We start from the raw sequence: 22,785 nt of genomic DNA, 5'->3' as shown, positions 1-22,785 counted from the left end.
AATTTGCTAATGTGGAACCATGTATCATCTATTTTATATCTGCATTTGGTTTTTCCTGTCTAAGTGTAGGACCTTACTTTTCTCACCACTAAATTGCATTTTGTTGGCTCAGACCCAGTGTTCACGTCTGTCATGGTCCTTGATCTACACGTTCTCCTTCATTCAGAGCTTGACAAAAAAAGGGAGACGGTTGTGGAATGGAATGCAAAGATGGGGGCATGGTATCTAGGCAACCGAGGCAAGTTAAAAGGACACAAGCGTGGCTAGCTGTTTTCTCATAACAAAATGAACAGAAGTGATTAGTGGATATAATGGACTGTGTGGCTTGAAAGAAAAGGGGGAAATAACTATGTTTGCATTTGCACAGGAAATCCAGAACTGGTTTCGCTTCTTCTGTGCCAATATAGTTTTTCAATAAATTATTATACTCTTGGTAAAAAATATGTCCCAGGAGTTTCTTTTCCTAGAAATGCCAACTGGACAGTTGATAGAGTCTATCATTTAAAGTATTAGCTATGGTGTCATTGCAAATCTGATGAGTTCCCCTCGTCTGGATCATTTATGATAGCGGTCCACAACCTTTGTGGCTTGGCAGCCAGACTGGGTAAGAAAGAGGGGAACTGGGTCATGTGAGCAGCAGACTGGCCCAATTCCAAGTAGGCCATGGTCTGGTAGTGGGCTGTGGCCCAGGGGTTGGGAACCCCTGATTTATGATGTTGAAGAGCAATGTGTCCAAAACAGAATCCTGAGTTACCCCACTGTGTGCTTCCCTCCACAAGGATGTGGTACCACTGTAGTTGTACCAAATCTGGTTAGTCAGCTAATTGTGAATCCATCTGGTGGTGGTACTATCTATCCCACATTATTTGACCCTGCTGATAAACAGGAAGACAAATAGAGGTATGTCACACAATAATCAAACAAAGAAGCAACATACATCTAACAAACCCCTACTGCCCAATCTAACCCAACCAGAAGCAGCCCCATTAAACTGAGCAATTGATTTCTCCCCCAAGATTAGTGGCTCTCAACCTTTTTAATGCCGCGACCCCCAACCGGTTGTAAGTCGAGGACTACTCAACCGGTCGTAAGTCGAGGACTTTCCCTGCCCAGGAGTGCTGCGCATGTGTGGTGCCACCCTCTGCGCCGGCTGAGGCATAACTGGCAAGGGGCAGCGATGGCGCAGGGTAACCACCGGCTGGGCCACCACACGCGCCAGCAACTGTCCCTGCGCCCGCTGGCCTCCCATCTCTGGCCCTCATTTACTTATATTTTTAGTAGTTGCTCAGCAGGGAGGGGTGGAAACTTCCAGACAGCTCGCCTTCGCTGCAGACAACTTGCAGCACCATTTGCAGAATGGGACTTTTGGCGGGCTCAGCAGGGCAGAGACAGCCTGGACAATTCCTATTGGCTTTTGAAAGCCAATAGAATTAGACTCTATTCAAGAGAGTCTATTCTATTGGCTTTCAAAAGCAAATAGAATAAAAGGGAGTAACACAGGTAAGGAAAAGGGGGAAAAATGGCGGACTGCATTGTTTGGTGACCCCAGTGAAATGGTTGTTTGACCCCAAATGGGGTCCTGACCCACAGGTTGAGAACCGCTGCCCTAGATGGAAATACGCAGATTCACAACCTTCACCCCAAAGAAAACAGGCAGACACCTAGCAAAGAAACATCACCAAATATCTCTTAAAAAGTCACATCAACAAACACACCTGCAATAAATGCACCCCAGACTGCAGTCCCCCCCAAAGCACCCCAGACTGCAGTCCCCCCAAAAAGCAAAATGAGTGTTGGTAATAGGAGATTATATCCTCAAAGGAACAGAATCAGTCATCTGCAGACCAGACAAACAATCTAGGGAGATATGTTGTCTCCCTGGAGTGAAAATCAAAGATGTGGCTGATTACTTAAGCAAAATAATTAGGCCCACAGATTAGCACCCTTTCCTCCTCCTTCACATTGGGATGAATGATACAACAAAAAACCTGAGTACAATATTGAGAGATTATAAGCAACTAGGCCAGAGTTAGGCAACCTTGGCCCTTTTATGATTTGTGGACTTCAACTCCCAGAAATCCTGAGCATAGCTGGCTCAGGAATTCTGGGAGTTGAAGTCCACGAGTCATAAAAAAGCCAAGGTTGCCTACCCCTGAACTAGGCAATAAAGTTAAGAAGCTAGGAGCACAAGTAGTGTTCTCATCAGTACTCCCAATGAAAGTGTCATGGTTCCGATAGATGAAACCCCTTAAAAGAACTTCAAGGCAAAATTCTTCCTCAAAGAACATTTTATTCAGGAAACAAAGTATCAGCACTACATAGTTGAACCCAAAAACTAAATTCCCTTCCCCCGATACAAAGTAACAAAGTACAATTCCCACCCCCAATAAGCTGTCATAAATCACATTCTCCAATTAGCCTAAAATGCGGGCCTTCTCCCCAGCTCCTCAGCCCGCCAAAATGTTATCAGCTCGTCCTTGGGTTCCCACAGTTATTATTATGACTAGCTGAACTTGAGCTTTCATCCCAACCCCCTCTTCACCTGATTTCTAAATACAAGAAAAAACATGCTAATGGAAAAGAGAAAATGGCTGCATTTTCATCAGTTGTCAGAGCGGGAACATCCAATGTTTGCAGCGTTGACATCCAGCCCCCCCTTAAAAAAGGATAAATCCTGCAATTCAAACAAAATCGTAGGTTAGGGGTTGCCCCTTGGTTTATTAGGGTGCTTTTCATAGAATTTACTAATGAGCTTGTTAGCTTTTATATCACTAGATTTTACCATGTGGCTTCAGATAATGGATACCCTTTCCACTGCACTAAGTACCAGAGCTTTCCCTTAAAAAGTCCAGAATTAAGAATATGCTTCACTTCATAATGAGTCTGTCCAGCTACCACTAGAGGCCAGGTGCCTTCTTAGGGGGAGGTCGTAAGGTAGAACCCCTAAAAGGTTTCAGTAGGCTACAATGGAACACAGGATGGACTTTCTCCAAGAGTCTGGGAAGTTTCAACTCCACCGTGACTGGGTTAATGATTCTTACGATGGGGAAGGGACCTAAGTACTTTGATCCCAACTTCTTACTAGGCAATTTAAGTCGTAAATATTTTGTGGATAAGTAAACTTTTTCCCCAACTTGGAATGATCTTTGGGGAGCCCTCTTTTTATCTGCTTGTTTTTTATATGTCTCAGAAGCCTTTTTCAGAGCAATTTTTGTTTTGTCCCAAACCTCCTCCTACCCCCTTATCCACTGGTCAAGTATTTGGGAAGCAGAAGGTCCCTGAGGATATTCGGGTATTGGGTTGAACTCTTTTCCTGTGGCAACTTTAAAAGATGTAAAACCGGTGCTGCTGTGAACAGAGTTATTATAAGCCACCTTTGCAAAAGGGAGGAGGTCAGCCCAGTTCGTTTGCTGATAATCCACATAGCATCTGAGGTACTGCTCCATCATTGAGTTTGCTTTTTCAGCCGCCCCATTCGTAGACGGGTGAAAAGCCGATGACAGTCCTTGTGATGAACCAATTAACTTGAGGAAACCCCTCCAGAACCTGGCTGTAAACTATACCCCTCGGTCTGAGATTATCCGCTTTGGCAGGCCGTGCAGCCTGTAAATGTGCTTCAGAAACATCTTGGCTAGTCTCTGGGCTGACGGGAGTCCTTTGCAGGCAATGAAATGAGCCTGCTTTGAAAATAGATCTATCACAGTCCAAATCACTGTATTCCCCTTACTTTCAGGTAGTTCCACTATAAAATCCATAGCAATTTCTTCCCATAGCTGGGAAGGGTCCACAACCAGTTGTAATAGTCCAGGGGTTTTTCCCAGAATTCTTTTCATGGTGGTACATACAGCACAGTTCTTGATGTAGTTCTCTACGTCGTGTTTCAAACCTGGCCACCAAAATTGTCGACGGACCAACTACAGCGTTTTTAAATAGCCAAAATGCTCAGCTTGTTTCACATTGTGACCGGGTTTGAGAGCGTTGAGGCAGAAGGTTTCGGGCAAATACAATTTCCTCCCTTTGTAAGCCAATCTGTCCCTGCACATCAAGGAGGTTTGATTGTCTTTGTTGATTGTTGAGGAGATCCTGTTTTAATTTTCTCAAGGGTCATCAAGGTTTGGGACTCTAGAAAGTGGGGCCCTTAGTGGTGTTAGTTGAGTTAGTTGAGTTTGCGATGTAGATATGATTGCTTCATTAACCTCTTCACGCTGCCTCTTGTACTGAGGCAATCTGGATAAAGCATCAGCTAAAAAGTCCCCCCCCCCCCAATATGTACTTTAGAGTGAAGTTAAATCGGTTAAAATATTGCGCTCACTGTACTTGCTTTGGGGACAGCTTTCAGTGCCTCTAAGTTTTTGTGATCAGTCCATACTTCAAAAGGCACCTTGCTCTCTTCCAGGTAGTGCCGCCAGTTTAATAGAGCCCAACAAATTGCAAAGGCTTTCTTCTCCCACACTGCCCACCTTCTCTCACAGTCGAGGTGTCGGCACAGAGTTATAGAAGCCCCTCACAGTTCTTTTGCAATAGTACAGCTCCAATGGCCATGTCGCTGGCATCGGCTTGAATCACAAAGGGCTTCCCTGGGCAGGGATGCTTTAGGATCAGCTCAAGAGCAAATAGTCTTTTCAGGTTTTCAAAAGCAATTTGACAGCTCCTAGTCCATGCTAGCGGCTGACATGGCTGCAGCTTTCCCCTATCTTTGCCAGTTTTTAACAAGGGGTAAAGCAATTTCAGCAAAGCAAGGGGATGAATTATTGGTAAAAGTTGGCAAACCCCAGAAAGCTTTGAAGCTGCTTTCGAGTCTTTGGGGGTTGCCATTTGATTACAGCTCTCACTTTGCCAGGATCCATTTCAATGTTCTCACTGGAAATTCTGTAGCCTAGACAATCCAGTCGGGTCTGATGGAATTCACACTTTGATAGTTTAACACAGTGATGGCGAACCTTTTAGAGACCGAGTGCCCAAATTACAACCCAAAACCTACTTATGCATTGTTGGGTGCCGGGTGGGTGTGGCCCATTGGCTGGGCATGGCCCACTAGGTGGGCATGGCCAATTGTGTGGTAATGGCAGACTGGGTGGGACTAAAAAGTTCAATCAATCAATTCCAACTTTGCAAGATTTTTTTTTCCCACGAGAAATTGAAATTGACTGATTGAACTTTTTTTTTTGCACATGGCGGCGGAGGCCTAAAGCAAAAAGGTTTTATAAAACCCAGCTGAAGGCCTAGGACTGGGGCGAGAGCACACGTGCCCACAGAGAGGGCTCTGAGTCCCGCCTCTGGCACCCGTGCCATAGGTTCGCCACCACTGGTTTAGCATAATTTAGCATTCAACAATTTCTTTAACACTTCTCGCACTAGCTTCACGTGGTCAGCCATATTTGTGCTATATATCAGGATATCATCAAGATACACCAAAACCCCCTTGTACAAATGATCGTGTGGTACCTGGTTGATCAGCTGCATGAAGACAGCTGGAGCCCCCTGTAGTCCAAATGGCATAACTTTGAATTGATAGCTCCCCATGGGACAGTTAAAAGTGGTCTTCCATTCATCCCCTTTTCTTATTCTTACTTGATAATATGATTCTCTTAGGTCCAATTTAGTGAAGATGCTCCCCTTTGCTAGGAGGGTTAGTAGGTCCTTCAGGAGGGGGAGGGGGTACTTGTCCTCTATGCTCACAGCATTTAACCCTTTATAGTCTATGGAGAGACGAAGCAACCTGTCTTTTTTCTCTTTAAATAACACCGAGGGCCCCCACTTAAGATTTGGCCGGCTCAATGAATCCTCTTGCTATGTTTTTGTTCACATATTACTGCAGTTCATCCATTTTGAGGGGGGTCATGGTGTGCGTTGTTGGCTTTGGGAGTTTAGCGCCCAGTAATAGTTCTATGGGGCAGTCATTGGGCTGGTGGGGTGGCAGGACATCGCACTCTTTCTTGCTAAATACCTCCGCAAGATCCCGGTATTCATTGGGGATGAGTGGTTCTCCTGGCTGGGGCATGGTAGCTATCTTTGCTAACTCGGTGAATGGCCTAGCCCTAGACTCTCCAGTAACGGCTGAATCAAGAAAGGGTTTGGGCCCTATGGGTAATCTCACAATCCTCATTCCCTTTTCCTACCAAATAAAAGGTTTCCACTTGTCTAACCAGGCTACACCTAAAATCACAGCCTCAGTCATCTTCGGAGCCACCATGAAACAAATGAACTCCCAATGTTCACCTATTTCTAAGCGTATAGCCTCTGTCAGTTGTGTGACTAAAGTTCCTCCCATTAAAGAGCCATCTGTTTGTTCAAATCTCACAGGCTTGGAAAGCAATCTTGCCCATATACCCATTTTAAGGGCAAGTGGCAAGCTGATAATGCACTGGGAACATCCAGAGTCCACTAGAACTCTCAAATCCACTTGTACACCTGTCTTAGGGACTATGAGTTTGGCAGTGAGAGAAAAAATTGGAATGGATCAACTCACCATCGGGTCGTTCTCCCCTTCGTCATCGCTGTCGTAGGAGGGCAGAGTGGTAGCAGGTCCAGCTTGGGCCTCGATGCTCTCCTGTGTGGGCAATGTGACCTGGGAAATGGGTTCTTGTGTGATCCAGTTTGATTTTTCTTTCGCCAGCTATTCGGCTGGTTTCGTCCTCACCGGTGGTCCCGATCTGCTTCCCTGTTGGGGATATGGGATCAGGCAATTTGTTGCTCGGTGCACCTGTTGTCCACATCTGAAGCACTTGATTGGTGGACCAGCAGGTGGCTTGGGGGACTCCACAGCTGTGATGGTTGGGGATTTTGGGGGAGGCGGCCACCTGGTCTGCTCTGGTTTTGGCCCGGCTTCCTGAGGTGGTGGCTTCTTATAGTGAACAAGCTCGACATCCAACCTTACTGCTGTCTAATACCACTCCTGCAATTGATTAGGGACAGCCCGATAGACACAGGCCTGGGAAAGGTAATCATCTAGCCCCTCCTTGAAATGGTGCACTAGGGACTGCTCAGGCCACCTTTCTATCTGATCTGCCACCTTGCAAAACTCTCATACGTATTCCAATGCAGGTCTACCATCTTGCTTTATATTGTAAATTTGTTTCTCTGCTTTGAGGGCTATGGATGGATCCTCAAACCTTGCTCTTAATCCAAGGAGGAAGAGATGGAAGTTCCCCAGTTCAGGCACTTGCTCATTGTACAGATTGTTTAGCCACTCAGATGCTTCCCTTTCCAAATTGGCTGCAACCATGTTGACCATAACAGCTGAATTCGGGTAGAAATTGGCATTGTGATTCATGTGGGAACGTGCTTGATTAAGGAAGAAGATCAGCTTCTCCAGATTGCCATAAAAAGTCACTCTAAGGGGTGGCGCCATCATGCGCTGCTGCCCCCTCCCCACTACAGCTGCTTTCCCAGCGGTTGTTGGTCTCCCTGCTGCAGCTGTTGCATTCCCAGCAGTTGTTGGCCTCCCAACGCTGGCTGCAGCATCCCCAATTGCTGCAGACCCTCCTGCGGTTCTTGCACATTTAGGGTCTGTTACCACCTCCACTGCTGCTGTGCCCCCAATGGGTGCTGACCTCCTGGCAGTGGCAGCTGCAGCATCCCCGGTTGCAGGGCCCCCTGCAGTTGTTGGATGTTCAGAGGCTGTTGCCACCCCCACCGCTGCTGTGCTCCCAATGGTTGCTGACCTCCTGGTGGCAGCGGCGGCAGCATCCCCAGTTGCTGCAGGCTCCCTAGTGGTTGTTGCACATTTGGGGGCTGTTGCCAACCCCACTGCTGCTGCACTCCCACAGGTTGCTGACCTCCCAGTGGCAGTGGCTGCAGCATCCCCAATTGCTGCAGGGCTCCCAATGGTTGTGGCTCTCTGACCTGTTGCTGCCCGGCCAACAGGCAGCAGGTTACGCAGCTGTTGTATTAAACCTTGTTGAACACTCACCTCTGGGTCTCCTCCCTGCGTAAGCCTCAGGCTTGAGTGGCACTGACAGTGATGCACAGGGCTGTACGACCAATAGTAGTGATGGTCAGGGCTCTCACGGTACCTGTGACAATCCAGACTTCAGCTGCCCTGGTAGTGGCTTGGGCTTAGGTAGTGGGGCTGCTCATCCGGGCTGTCATCATAATCCTGCCCCTGGAGCCGTTACGGTGGTGGTGCCTGTCGAGGGATTGTGATGATCAACACCAACCACGGCTTCTCTGCTGGCTGGGGCTCTTATGTTATGAGTGGCGCTCTGGAGTCCTAGAGGAGCGACAATGTCTCAGACTGCCACATTCAGAGTGGTGGCTGGGGCTCTCCTTTCTCACAGGGCTGGAGGTTAATGCTGGTGGCTTTGAGGATAGGGAAGCCGCTTGTACTCCATTGGTAAGTCTGGGGCTTCTCTTAGGCACAGATTGGCATCGGCTCTGCCGATCATCGTGTTCACTTGCATGCGAAGAGAAAGTTGTTCCCCACTCACCTCTAACCTCTCAAATCTCTCCACCAACTTCTCCACTGATTGGCTACGGACTGCAGACAGGTACTTCCATTCTCCAAAGTCCTCAATGGTCGCCAATCTAACGATCCGAGGAACGTGATTCTCGAGAGGCGCCTACTTGCAAGTTGGCTTCGGATGCTTTCGAAGAACTTCCTTTCGGCAGGGTTGCCTCGAGGTGCTTGGAGTCTCCACTGGACAAGGTCCACTCTGATGACCAGATCAGCTCTCGCAACTTTGGTCTTGCCCCCTGCTTTAAGCCATCAAACGTTTCTTTCTCCGCTGGTGCTCTGGCTTGCACTCCCTCTGCTAAGGCAGTCGCCATGGCCAGGGTGCTGGTTACAGGTACTTCTTTCTTCTCCATGCTTAGATCTTCTCTGAGTCTTTGTCAGCTTATTCCCCAACTTAGGGAAGGTGACTGGAGCTCAGGACTCCAAGGTGGTTAAGGTAGAAAGGTAGTTTTGAGGTTAATGTCATGGGTTCGATAGATGAAACCCCTTAAAAGAACTTCAAGACAAAATTCTTCCTCAAAGAACCAAGCCAACGTTTAGAATGTATGGACTTCAACTCCCAGCATACTGTTTGAGGATTTCTGGGAGTTGAAGTCCATGTATCTCACAGCCAGTTTTATGTGGTGGTTATGGCACCAGACTAGAAAGCAAAAGGCAATTTCAGTTCCACCTTATTTATGAAAGCCAGATGGGTCGGTGCACCAGTCATGGTCTCTCAGCCCAACTCTCCCAGTGCTTTTTTTGTATGTATGTATGTATGTATGTATGTATGTAACTGCTTTAGAGAGCGATTTTGCAGGGCCCCCCAGCTGCCCTATCCAGGCTCCAGAGGCCTGGAAAAAAGCCTCGTAGCCCAGATCAGGCCGCTGGGGGCCCGCAAAATCACTCTGCGGCCACAGATTTGGGCGGCAGAGGCCTTTTCCAGGCCTCCAGAGCCCGGATCAGGCTCTGGAGGCCTGCAAAATTGCTCTGCAGCCATACCTGTACTCGTGCTGGCAGCTTAGAAGGAACCGGTTCTTCCATCCCAAAAAAGGTGCTGGAACACCATTCCATGCGTTCTATGACCAAAAAAAAAGCCCTGAACTCTCCTAATGGGGGTTATGATGGGATAAATAGGAGAAGGAAGGTTTGGTAGATATTTTTTCCACCTTGAGTTATTTGTAAAAATAATAAAAGTGGGATACAAATAAATAATCTTAAAAGTTGCTGAAATTGAGAAACACTACTCTAGGTGTTCCTTTAGTTGTCCTAGACTAGAACCGAATTTGCTCAAGATTTCTTTAAAACAGTAATGCCCGGAGACTTCTATCCATCTCTGCTCTTGCTCTAAGGGCACTTTCCTTTTGTTTGCCATGAGCCCCTCCCCCCGTTATTTAACTTAACCCGTTAAATTCCCGACTCTTCCTCCCCGCTCCATCGACTGCTCCGCCTCCAGCTCCGGCCGCTTTTTTCGCTTTCTGCTCGCTGGGCTGGGATACGTTTGATTGGCAGCCGAGAGAGGAGGAGCCGAGAAGCTGTCGCTGCCGGCCCTGTGGGGAAGGCGTATTGATTAATGCATTAATCGCAGTGCCACGACTTCAGTTAGCAACACTGACGCAAGCAATAGGCGTCTGGGGCTGCCCTCGGGGAATCAATAGGCAATTTCGGACGAGAGACTTAGAAGCTGGACGAAGAAAATTCGGACAAGGGTTCGTAACTACCTTTCCAAAGTAGGAAGATTTCTGGGATAGCTGCGCAGAGTATCGCAAAGTAGTGGGAAGTGAGGAGAAAAAGGAACAAGTTTTCCTTTAGAAGTTTGAGGGAAGCTGGGGATTCGGGTACCGGGTATTTATTTAGGTAAGAGATCAGCTTGGAATCGGGAGTTCATGCATGCCCAAAATTGGTGTAAAGCCCCTTCGCTGCAAGAGTAAAAATCAGCGCTCCCTTCTTCCACTGCGCGATAGCGGTGTTTAGAAGCGATATTTTTGGTCTTGTCCACGCGTATCGTTGCGTGTCAAATCTAAGTAGGTTACCTCTTTCCTTTCTCGGAAACGAAAATGACAGCAACTCCCCACAGCTGTGGGACGGGGGGGGAGCGCATTAAGGGCAAGAACATGCAGCTGGGGGGCTCCGCATGGAAGAAATGAATAATCTACTGCACAAAAGAACCCATTTCTTACATGAACTAAAACGGACTGTCCCTCCCTATAAAAATACTCATTTTTATTTCCACGCTGGGGTGTTGGGAGGACGAAAAAGCAATGTAAGAAACTGAGAAGGCAATCTTTAGTAGGGTTGTAGGTTTGATATTTTGGATTAACTCACATGCCCCGCCGTCACCGCATAGAGGTCGGTTGGAGGACAGGTTTCTAAAAAGCCTTGCGATGCGTGGTAATTGTAGGAAAGTATCTCTGAGAATAGCTCCATACTGAATCCAGCAGTGCGCTTTCAAGAAGCTGAAGACTCGCGATGTTCTTGCAGGAATCCTATATTCCAAAGGAAAACGACAAATGCTAGGATGTGAAAGGAGGAAAACCTGCAAGGCCTGTTTCAATTTCTAACTGCAGTTTGATATGTACTTTGGAATTATTTCCCATTTAGCATGTTTTTCACAGGCTTGTCACTGCTTTTGTTCACCTTGCTCATCTACCTTGTCTCCAGGAGTCCCAAAGCTTCTTCTGGCTTTCAAAGGGCGTCTATGCTCTACTAAATGCTGCTGCCCAGAATGGTGATGTGTCCAATTCTCAGGGTAGGAGGAATGCCAAACAGTTATGTGTGCTGTACTTTAGATGGCTGGTGCCTCCCCCTCCCTCTTCTAAACTTTCAGCTTCCAGATCAATATTTCCTTTGCTGGATTAGGACTTTATCTGTCCCTGAATTAAACTATTTATCTACCATGCTTATGTCACTAATGTACTGCCATTAGTGACATAAGCATGGTAGATAATAGTTTATCTGCCGCTTCTCTGCAATTCTGTTCTTGCCTCTCTTGGGTGATTGCTTCCTGTGAAATATTGCTGTCATGAATTTATTTAACTGCTTTGCTTGCTTTCTTCTTCTGCAATAGGAGGAAAAAATATTTGCAATCACAGCACTTTAGGAGAAATGAGTTGGGAATCAATAGTTTTAATTAAAGATGTTAAAGTAAACAATCAAAACTTATAACCTGTGGTTGGATTCTCAGTCTAAGACTGGTGGAAACATAATAATTGAAGCCCTAACAAAGGATCTAAAAATTACTAAGTAGCATCTAGGAATATGGGCAGTTCCAAGTAGGGTGGTTTTTTTAAAAATAGGGTATTCGAGTCTAATAAATTCAGTATTTTCAGATATCAAGGAAGTCCTTGACTGAAGTCCAAGGGCTTCAATCATGACTGATATAATAACAGATTTCTTATACAAGTCCCAATATTTCTTATTTTTTTCCAATTGTTTTATCTCTAGCATCACCTGGAATACGTAGGTACATCAATGAACCAGACTTTTTGGTTTTCAATAACTGTTATATCAGACATGTTATGAACAAGATGTCTATCCGTTTGAATCTTAACGTACAATAAGATCTTAATACATTCATTTTATTGTTGCTATTGACATTTTTTGTTTGAAAAAAATGGTCAACCCAAGATGGCAAAAATACCTAAGTGGTGCAGATGTCACCAAGTCACAAATCCTACCACAAATGACATCATCTTAACCCTTGATTGCATTGTTCTCTGGCAAGCATGGGTCTTGATTGCACTGAAAAAATTTGAAGTTGTTTTTATTATTATTATTATTATTATTATTATTATTTTAGACCAACAAAACAAAAACAAAACAAACATTACACACATACACATGTAATATATCCTTTTTTGTTAACAGCAGTTTGTAACAGTACTCTTCTATTCTTTACATTTCCCCCCTCTTTCTTCTTTGAAATATTTGTCCTTATTGCCCCATTGTTTCTTATTTACATTTTCCTTCTTTCATATTCTACTACTTACTAGGAATCCAACATTATTCATTATAGTAACACTCATATTTTTTATAAGACTTGACCGGAATTCCATCTAAGCATGGTGATCATACAAATATTCTCATATTATTTAGTCACTAAATTTTAGTGCATATACTGTTTTTACTCCAATACCATTTCCAACATTAAAATTCACCCCTTTTCATCCAAGTATATTGATTTAATTTTATTTTTCTTTGACATATATAATAATTCCTCCTTTCTTGTTTTATGCTATTATTGTGTATAATGTTTCTAAATTTTACTTTCTCTAGTAATTTTCTATAATCCTATTTTATGTAAATTTCCTAAAGATACATCACATCTACATCCAATTTCCTTAAATTGTTAAACGTCTAAACTCTTTTTCTTGATATATTTAATCCATTAATATTTATAGAAAAGAGCTTAATTACGTCTCACATTTTTAACTTGATCTATTTTTTTGTTTTTATTTTGTTTTATACTTCTTGTCTCTATAAGTCTTCCTTTTGCTTCTCTTTCTAACCTTTCTCTTTCTTGAAACTTTTGTATTTCTCGCTCTCGATCAACTTCCTTTAATAGATCTTCGTCATAACTTTTACTCTCCGGCTCTTCCCTACTTTCTTGTTCTTCTCCTTGTGAAAAGTAACTCTCATAAAAGTCCCGTGCTTTCTCAAGTGTATCTATCTTGTATTTTTTCTCCTACCAAGTTAAAGGTATGCCTTCAGGTATTAACCAACGAAACTTGACTTTATATTTAATTGAGTCGTTAAAAATTGGTATTCTCGTCTCTGAGTTCATATACTACGTGGTATTTGTTTTAATACAATTATTTCTTTACCCTTATACATTATTGATTTGTCTCTTGTTTTTTTATATATTTCATCCCTTATTGATCTTCTAGTAAACCTTATATGAACCTCTCTCGCCAATCTATGCCTTCGTGCATAATTTGTGTATACTCTATATGTTTCATCCATGTCTCTTTTTACTTCCAATTTTTCTTTGCCTAAAATCACCGCCAAAATCTCTGCCATCTTTTCTCCCAAATCTTCCTCCTTTTCGTCAACAATATTTTGAAATCTTAAACAAAACGAAGCTTTGTTCATTTCCAGAAAAGCAATAGATTCAGTCAACTCCTTATTTGCTTGATCAGATTTCTGTATCATCCCTTCTATTTTACTATCAACAAGCTCCATTTTTGTTTCAACTTTTTGAATTCTTTGTTCATTTTCCGTCATTGTTTGTTGAATATTACCTATCTTATCATTCATATTTTTAATTTCATCTCTCATTTTTCCAATATCATTCTGAATTACTTTATGATGTATTTTCATTTCTTCATGATTATTTGCTATTGCCTCTTGGGTCATCATCATTGTTTCTTGAATCGTTTGTAGTATTATCTGCAAACTCTGTGGGTTCATTACCAATTCTACTTTTTCTTTTTCTTTCCCCAACATGATTCTTTGGCCTGAAGGAGAGACCATTGTATTTGTGGGATTTGTAACTGTTTTTTTGCTAACTTTACTTGTAGTTACAGTACTTGTCATTTTTATAACTTGAGTAATATTTCTCTACTTTTGCATAAAGAATATATATAATACTTCTAACTATAAATCAATATATATGACTATAATATCATTGTATAACATTAACCTTAACAACTAAAATTACAAGTAAAGTTGTACCTTTCCTTATCCCACTATTTATCTTGTACACTTTATAATATTCTTAACATCTGTTATGTGTGTGTGTGTATGTATGTATGTGTATATATATATATATATATATATATATATATATATATATATATATATATATATTTTCTGAGGTTTTCGCAGGTGTTTGTATGTAGGTCTTTGGTTGTTTGGGTTTTCTCCCGCGTAAAATTGGAAGGTCTTGGCGACGTTTCGACGAAGTCCCATTCGTCATCTTCAGGCTGGTGTTTTCAGCTTCGTGCTTCGAGCAGCAATGTGTGGTCTTAGCTGTTTCTTCCTTTTAACTGCCAGTGGGGGTATGAACTGATTGGGTGGGAGCTTGGCTGTGTTCTGATTGGGTACATTACGCTCATGTGTCATGAGGCCTAAAGACCCACTCCCCATGGCAGAGAAATCGGGGGTTGTGTACAAAATCAACTGTAAGGACTGCCCCTCTAACTACGTGGGTGAGACCTCTAAGAGGGTGAAAACAAGGGCCCAGGAGCATAAGTTGGCCATAAGAAGAAGAGAGCAATACTCCCAGATCCTAACGCACATGATGGACTTTGGGCACAAATTTGATTTTGAGGGTGTGGTTCTGGTTGCCAGCGACGTTACAAAGAGTGGCAGGTTGCTTAAAGAAGCGTGGCTTTCACAAGAGGAGTTGATCAATCGACACATAGACTTGCGCCCTGCACACTTAACATTAAGAGCATGGGAAGCCTGCACCCATTCACTTCACCACCAGCAACTCAATAATGATAACTTGACTTCGTTATCGGGAAGGACTAATACCCAGGCAAAAAACAGCCAATGACCTGAGACCCCCTGGGTTGTCGCAATGGAAACGCGATCGTCACGGAAAGAAATACCTGCCGGTTCCAAGGATTCAATTTCCGATGCATCAGGCATCTTCCCCACCCCCCCCCAGGAACCCTTGTGATGACCAGCCTGCATATCAGTCGATTTAGATGCACTTGCCTCCGTGGAGTGAAACGAGAGCCCGGAGTGACAGCTTAACCACACACCCCACAGACATACAAGGGGAGAGCTACCGTAAATCTTCTACCTAAGGAGTGATTACACGATCTCGGAAGGCAACACAATTAGCCGGGGTGAATGGTGGCGTATTTACAGCACCAGGATCCACATCGCACTCCACATCGCACCCCACTTGGGGGAGGAGCGAGAAGAGCCAATTCACTAAAGTATACAAGCAACCATCTCTGGGGATTTTAACTACCTCGATGATCAGTCAACAGAATTTACAGTCCAGCCTCTGCAATGAGTTGGCCAAAAAGGGGAGAACAACTGTTACGGAGTGTAACGAGACTGGAAAGGCTGGGAAAATGGTGCGTGGGGGAGAGCCATGCAGTGAGAGCACATGCAGAATATCTAGAGTGAGGCTCCGTAGTAATAAACATCATGATGTTAAGGATAGACGCCAGGATAGTGTAGGGGGTGAGGGCTCTGAACTCACGGAAAATCCCAAGGAAGAGAGAAGGGGGAAACGACTTGGTGGTGGGGATGACATCTCAAGTTGGAATAAGATTGAGGATCCTCCTAGACCACAGATATGGATGAGTGGAGAGTCGGAAGCTTGTTTTAACTTTGATGAGGGACGCGTGATACAAGTAGATGAGTCACTCAATTATGCAGCAATCACAACTAATGCTATGATTGGCCGACCTGGGCCCATTACACGGTCCAGAAGCCGAGCGCAGGCGTTAACTCACACATAAATGTTTACTCCCATTGATTTATGTACGCACTGATGAAGTTGGCAGGAGCCAACAAAAGCTAGGTTGCTAATTTTTAAAAACTTTTAACGTTTTATACTTAAAACTTTTGTTTTATATTAAAACTTTTAACGTTTTAACTTTTCCTGGTGATCAAATTTTATTCACAATATGCACACACCCAGGAATCATGTTTCTATTTTTAGTATATATATATATATATATATATATATATATATATATATATATAGGTCTTTGGTTGTTCGGGTTTTCTCCCGCATAAAATTGGAAGTGTCTTGGCGACGTTTCGACGAAGTCCCATTCGTCATCTTCAGGCTGGTGCTTTTCAGCTTCTTGCTTTGAGCAGCAATGTGTGGTCTTAGCTGTTTCTTCCTTTTAACTGCCAGTGGGGGTATGAACTGATTGGGTGGGAGCTTGGCTGTGTTCTGATTGGGTGGAGGTGTGTTCTGAATGGTTAGGGGCTTGGCTGTGCTCTGATTGGCTGGGGGAGTGTTCTGTTTGGTTGTGCTCAGGTTAGTCTGAGTTGCAGAGGGGTTTGAGATTTTGGGCTGCCTTGCTATTTTTTGGCTTCGCGTTCGTGGTCGTGATTCCTCTTCATGGAGGGTGTCAGTTTGCTTCATGTATGGATTGGAGGGGTTTAAAGTGGCTAATGATGCAGCTGTGGTCTGGCTTCTGGTTTGTGGTCGTGCCTCGTCATCGGTGTGGCTTTGGGTTTGTTTTTTGCGTGGATGTGTGGTGGTGACCTCCTGTGTGGTTTTTGTGAGTGTGGGTCTGGTATCATTTTTTGTGTTAGGGAGTCGTTTGTCAATAAGGGCGGGTTTCCAAATGGATGGTAGGCGGGAGGTATCATCTCGCTTGTTCATGCTGTGTGGGTGTTTTTCTATCTCGATGGCTTCTCTGATTATTCTGTTATTAAAATGTTCACTTTTGGCAATGGTTCTGGTATTTTTAAAGTCAATTTCATGTCCTGTGGCTTTAACACAAAAAATGATACCAGACCCACACTCACAAAAACCACACAGGAGGTCACCACCACACATCCATGCAAAAAACAAACCCAAAGCCACACCGATGATGAGGCACGACCACAAACCTGAAGCCAGACCACAGCTGCATCATTAGCCACTTTAAACCCCTCCAATCCATACATGAAGCAAACTGACACCCTCCATGAAGAGGAATCACGACCACGAACGCGAAGCCAAAAAATAGCAAGGCAGCCCAAAATCTCAAACCCCTCTGCAACTCAGACTAACCTGAGTACAACCAAACAGAACACTTCCCCAGCCAATCAGAGCACAGCCAAGCCCCTAACCATTCAGAACACACCTCCACCCAATCAGAACACAGCCAAGCTCCCACCCAATCAGTTCATACCCCCACTGGCAGTTAAAAGGAAGAAACAGCTAAGACCACACATTGCTGCTCAAAGCACGAAGCTGAAAACACCAGCCTGAAGATGACGAATGGGGCTTCGTCGAAACGTCGCCAAGACACTTCCAATTTTATGCGGGAGAAAACCCGAACAACCAAAGACCTACATACAAATACCCGCGAAAACCTCAGAAAACACACACACACACACACACACACACATATATATATATATATATATATATATATATATATATATATATGTTTAAGAAGATTAAGATATATATTTAGTATATATATATATTTCTATAACACTATACACGATACATATACGTATACTATTCTCTAAGTGTTGTCACCACTCTTAATTTCATTCACTATCACTCTTACTTGAATAGTCACATGTTTATATTTCTTTACTATGCTATGATTACTTGAAGTTGTATTTTTAAAGACATAGAAAATGTTTGTTTAGGCTGAAAATGTTTATGGGTTTTTTAAAACTAGGACTGCATTGTTTACAGTCTTTTATATTTATGTTTTAGATCACATATGCTTTTAATGATGACTTTATACTCTCGTATATCTTTGTGATATTCTGTGTATTAGACAAATAATTTCATTAATATATAAAAGGTACATAATATATATTACTGAGATTTATTGTATACTTTCATAGTAACTTATAACTTTATCATATTAATCAACATTAGATGTTTACATTAAATTTATTAAATTAAAATGCTGTATTTTGCAAATAGTATATTTGTACTTGGCCAGTTGAGGCTGGTTCTGTTTAGCAAATTTCAGGCTATTTGCTTAACGTTTATTGATGTAAGTGTTCAGTATTAAGTTACAGTCACTGAAGTTTTGGGGAGGTTATAATTCAATGGTAGAGTGTATAATTTGTGCAGAAATCTCAAATTCTATTTATGCAATTCCAAATAAAATATTTCTGGTAGAGAACCAGAGTACCTTTTTCTTAGAACCAAGAGAGACAGACTGATTTGTACTGTAAGGCAGTGTTTCTCAACCTTGGTAGCTGGGGAATTCTGGGAATTGACACTCACACACCTCAAAGTTACCGAGATTGTGAAACACAGCTGTAACTTAAATACTGAATCCTTATAGATTGCATTAACTTCCTCTGGTGTTTTTCAGACAAAGATCAGGCAGAAGAAATGGAATTTTATGACCCTCAGATGCTTGCAGTCATGGCCTTTGGAGGATTCATGTTTATCTCAGCTATTGGAATATTCCTGGTGTCCACCTTTTCTATGAAAGAGACAACTTATGAAGAAGCTCTGGCAAAACAGCGCAAAGAGCTGGAAAAAGCTAGCCAGCATAAGATGGAAAAGAAAAAGAAAGAGAGATCTGTGGAAAAGAAAGGAAAGGGGAAAAGGGGGGAGGAAAAACCTAATGGAAAAACACTTGAGCCAGATTTGGGATTGGATAATACTGATAGTTTTAAAGATGCTAGTCCTGAACCAGTTTTGATTATTGAACCAATCGCCTCTCAGTTACCAGTTACATCAGTTTCAGTTGTTCCTCAGGTGGAAAAGTCAGACCCATCTCCTAAAGACAAGAAAAAGAAAGAAAGAAAGTACACAACTTCAAATGAACTGGTTTCTGATGGGAAACCCAAGGAGGTGTCAGTAAGTGCTTTTCCAACATTGAGATCTCAGCAGCATAGCCCATTTATTAACTTGGCCACTGTCAAAACATCAGAAGATCTTGGAAACCAAGAAGAATTGAAACATGATAGAGAATCTAAAAAGAAAACTAATGTTAAAAAGAAGAGAGAGTCAAGTAAGTCAGTTACTGCAAATATATTAAAACTTACAGGCAGAACATCTTCATATATACGTTACTCCACTTTATATTCTTTATTTATATATGATTGTAGATCAAAACCTGCCATTAACAGAGTAAAATAATGCCATAACTGAGAAGCAGTCACCATTCATTTTACGTCTCCATATTTTTCCATCCTCATTTCTATCATATCCCCACACTATTTCATATGTTCCTTTTTTCCCTTAAACTTCCACTTTTCTCTTTTTAAGGATTTCATCATCATCCAGCTACATCTTCCCCTTCTTTTAGTCCTTTCACTCTTCTTTTGAATACTTGTTTTGTGATTTGAATTCCTATTAGTATATGACCAAATTTCCTTAACTATTTGTTTTGTACCTATCACTCACTATTATATTTATTCAACATTCATTCAGCACCCAATCATATGTGACCCTATCTCTCTTGCTTTACAACAACTCACTTCTTAAATAACCTATTTATACTGCATTCATTTTACTTGTGTATTACCTGTTATATCTCTATTTCCATATAATATGGTAGTCAGAAGCATGCTCTTATATGTAGCCATTTTCATTTTTTGACTAATTGTTCCTTGAAACAGTCTACGTACTATCAATTAACTTTTTACCAGCATTTACCCATCTTAATCTTTTATTATCTTCCTGTGTTCAGATAAATATTTAGCTAAGGGACACAAATTACAGTACTCTTTCCTCTATTTTTTTGCCATTGCAGTTGTTTACTCATTTACTCAATTATTTACTGTAAAACACAGCCATCTTGGTCTTCAGCACATTAATATTCAGATGTAATTTCCTTTTGTATACCAGATCTAGTTTTTATAAGACTTTTAAATTAGCCAATCAATCAATCAATCTTATAGGCAAGATTTTCTCTGTAGAACTTCATATTTCTGAACAAGATAGATGAATCATTTTCCACTGTAGTAAATAATAGTAAATAACATATTTTATGTAATTGCTTGGAATTCCTCATAATAAATAATTCAGGAAACTCTTAATCCTTCAACTATTCTTTAGTAAAAAGATTGAAGTTTTGCTTGTTATGCATCATTAAATAAACCAAAAGTTCTGGTGGCTTATTTGATCTCTTATTAGGGATAAGAGAATTTTACAAAGTATAAGGGCATCCATCTTTCAGAATACTACAAATAGTGTTCAATGTCCATTTGCTGAAGTTCAAAGGAAATGGAGATCAGATTGCCAGTAATGAGGCAATCGCACCAAAAATCAGGTTCCTTTCAATTCAAGTTTAAGAACTTCTCTGCTTCAATTGATTACAAGGCTAACCCTCCACTGGAAGATCAACAAATTGATGGATTAATAACATTATATTGGGCTTTCAAGTTGATTGGATTTAGTACAATATGAGGCAATTTTTGTAAAGAAGTCACCCAAATAATTAATAAAGGAAAGAGTGCTGAAAAGTTTCACACATTTTCAGTCATGTAACATTTATTTTTGCTAATAAGTATGTCTTTCAAACATTTAAGTTGCTTCTCTTTTACCAATTTTTTTTGTAGCTACCATAGATGATGATAGCATTCCTTACATTCCCTACAAAACTTTGATTTCTATAATCAGAAATACATTTTTTGATGAAAGTGAAGTCCAGGAGTTGATTGAAATCTTAACCAAGAAAGGAGGACCCCAAGATCCATGGCTTGTGGTATGAATCTTTTTTCCAAATTCTGCTAGGACTTTCTTATTTCATTATGAAATAGCTGTATGAATTCTCCTTAGCTATCTATGTGGTAAATTGTGTAACATAAAGTGACTTTAGAGAAAAAGATTTAATAATAATAATAATAATAATAATAATAATAATAATAACAACAACAACAACAACAACAACAATAACAACAATAATAATAACAATAATAATGTTGGAAGGGACCTTGGAGGTCATCTAGTCGAACCCCCTGCTCAGGCAGGAAACCCTATACCATTTCAGATAAATGGCTGTCCAGTCTCTTCTTAAAAACTTTCAGTGTTGGAGTATTCACAACTTCTGGAGGCAGGTTGTTCCACTGATTAATATTCTAACTGTCAGGAAATTTCTCCTTAGTTCTAGGTTGTTTCTCTCTTTGATTAGTTTCCATCCATTGTGTCAGAACCCTCAATTATTAATTACTCATATTCTCTGTGGTTAAGCTGTTCAGGTTCTGCCATTCTCCTGGGGGGGAGACCAGGGGGCTTTGTAGTGCATGTAGAATGCTCTCTCTGTCTGCTTTGATGTATCCTCTATGGCAGTGATGGTGAACCTTTTAAAGACCAAGTGTCCAAACTGCAACCAAAAACCCACTAATGCATCATTGAGTGCCGGGTGGGTGTGGCCCATTGGCTGGGTGTGGCTGCAGTGGTAACGGCAGACTGGGTGGGACTAAAAAGTTCAATCAATCAATTCCAACTTTGCAAGATCTTTTTTTTCCCCGCAAAAAGTTGAAATTGATTGATTGAACCTTTTTTTTTTTTTTGCACACAGTGGTGAAGGCCTAAAGTGAAAAGGTTTTATAAAACCCAGCTGAAGGCTGAGAACTGGGGCAGCGGCGCGCGTGCCCACAGAGAGAGCTCTGAGTGCCACCTCTGGCACCCGTGCCATAGGTTCGCCACCACTACTTATGGGGTGTGAAAGGAATGCCTCGGGGCCATCTGCCTTATCTCACTGCAGAGGGAGGAAACGACAAAGACCTAACAACCTTGAGAGAGGCGCCTTATTGGTTCATTTCCCACAGCTCAGTGTCACTTATGGATTAGCCTGTTTGAACAGGCTAATGGACAGTTGGGGTGGGGTTATTATTTTGCAGTTTAACCTATTGATTTGGGTGGGAAGCCCTCAGGTCCTGCCTAGCTTTCCTGCTTTCTGTACCTGCCAACAAAAGTTCCTTTTGAAATGATGCCAGTTTCAAGAGTTCTGCTTTCTCGGTAGAGAAATGGAGGCAGGTCCTTAGATTAGGCAAGATCTGCAAAGTGGTCAACCCGGAGGACAATTCCTACTGTGGGGACCATGGAAAATAATGTTTAATCATGGCAGTGAGAAAAGGGAAAGCGAGCGCTTGGAGGAGCCCCCCCTGAAGGCTTGCCTGAGTAGCAGCAGCTCAGACTCTTCCAGTTTGTCTGATGAGGCAGACACCCAGGAGAAACCGAGATGGCTGATCAGAGTTGGGAAGAAGGATGCCTGGGACACGAAAGCCAGAAAAATAACCCTCAAGCATGGCAGCCATCAACCCAGTTGGAAGCACGAGATGGAAAGCTCACTCAATATCAGTGAAGAGGAGGGTGAGAGGCCAGCCGCTCCAAACATTTTCTTAAGCCATCAGCATGCTGGTGGGGGTATTGAAAAACCTCCAGGAAGAAGAAGCCAATCCCTGCCATGGCTCAGTGGCTATGGATGTGATGAAGAAAAAGAGGTCTGGGGAGAGTGAGCTTGTGAACCCTGGCCTTTCTACAAGCGCTTTGGAAGTTGTGGGAGCAGCAGCCAAAGCTGCCACCCCAGCCCATGTCATCCCAGCTAGAAGAAGGAGAACTCATCCACCCAACTGCAAAGTCCCGGCCCTGGGGGTAAAGTATGATGGATCGCCCCAGCAGTTGGGCTTCTTCCTAGCCCATGTCCTGAGCTACATGCATGAATACAAATGAGACATCCCCAGGGACCACGGATGCATCAGGATCGTAACCCTGGCCCTGAAAGGCACTG

At 42.6% G+C, this 22,785-nt stretch overlaps 1 protein-coding gene across 4 annotated transcripts in view; it reads left to right on the top strand.

Moving 5' to 3' along the window:
• Positions 1 to 9,984: 9,984 nt before the first annotated feature.
• Positions 9,985 to 22,785, top strand: part of RRBP1 (ribosome binding protein 1) — a 101,607-nt gene continuing 88,806 nt past the window's right edge. For 2 of the 4 annotated variants that reach the window (XM_039325878.1, XM_039325874.1), the window contains exons 1-3: positions 9,985 to 10,143; positions 18,412 to 19,059; positions 20,612 to 20,757. In XM_039325878.1, the coding sequence (XP_039181812.1) occupies positions 18,432 to 19,059; positions 20,612 to 20,757 (774 nt within the window). In that variant the 5' untranslated portion in view covers positions 9,985 to 10,143; positions 18,412 to 18,431. Of the gene's footprint in view, positions 10,292 to 18,411; positions 19,060 to 20,611; positions 20,758 to 22,785 lie in introns of all 4 variants that reach the window. The other 2 variants (XM_039325876.1, XM_039325877.1) reach the window with 2 other exon arrangements.

This window comes from Crotalus tigris, unplaced genomic scaffold (genome assembly GCF_016545835.1).
Source record: "Crotalus tigris isolate CLP2741 ecotype Arizona unplaced genomic scaffold, ASM1654583v1 scf7180000024339.11422700, whole genome shotgun sequence".
NCBI lineage: Eukaryota > Metazoa > Chordata > Lepidosauria > Squamata > Viperidae > Crotalus > Crotalus tigris.
Note: the sequence above shows the minus strand (reverse complement) of the source record. Positions and strands in the feature narration are given on the sequence as shown.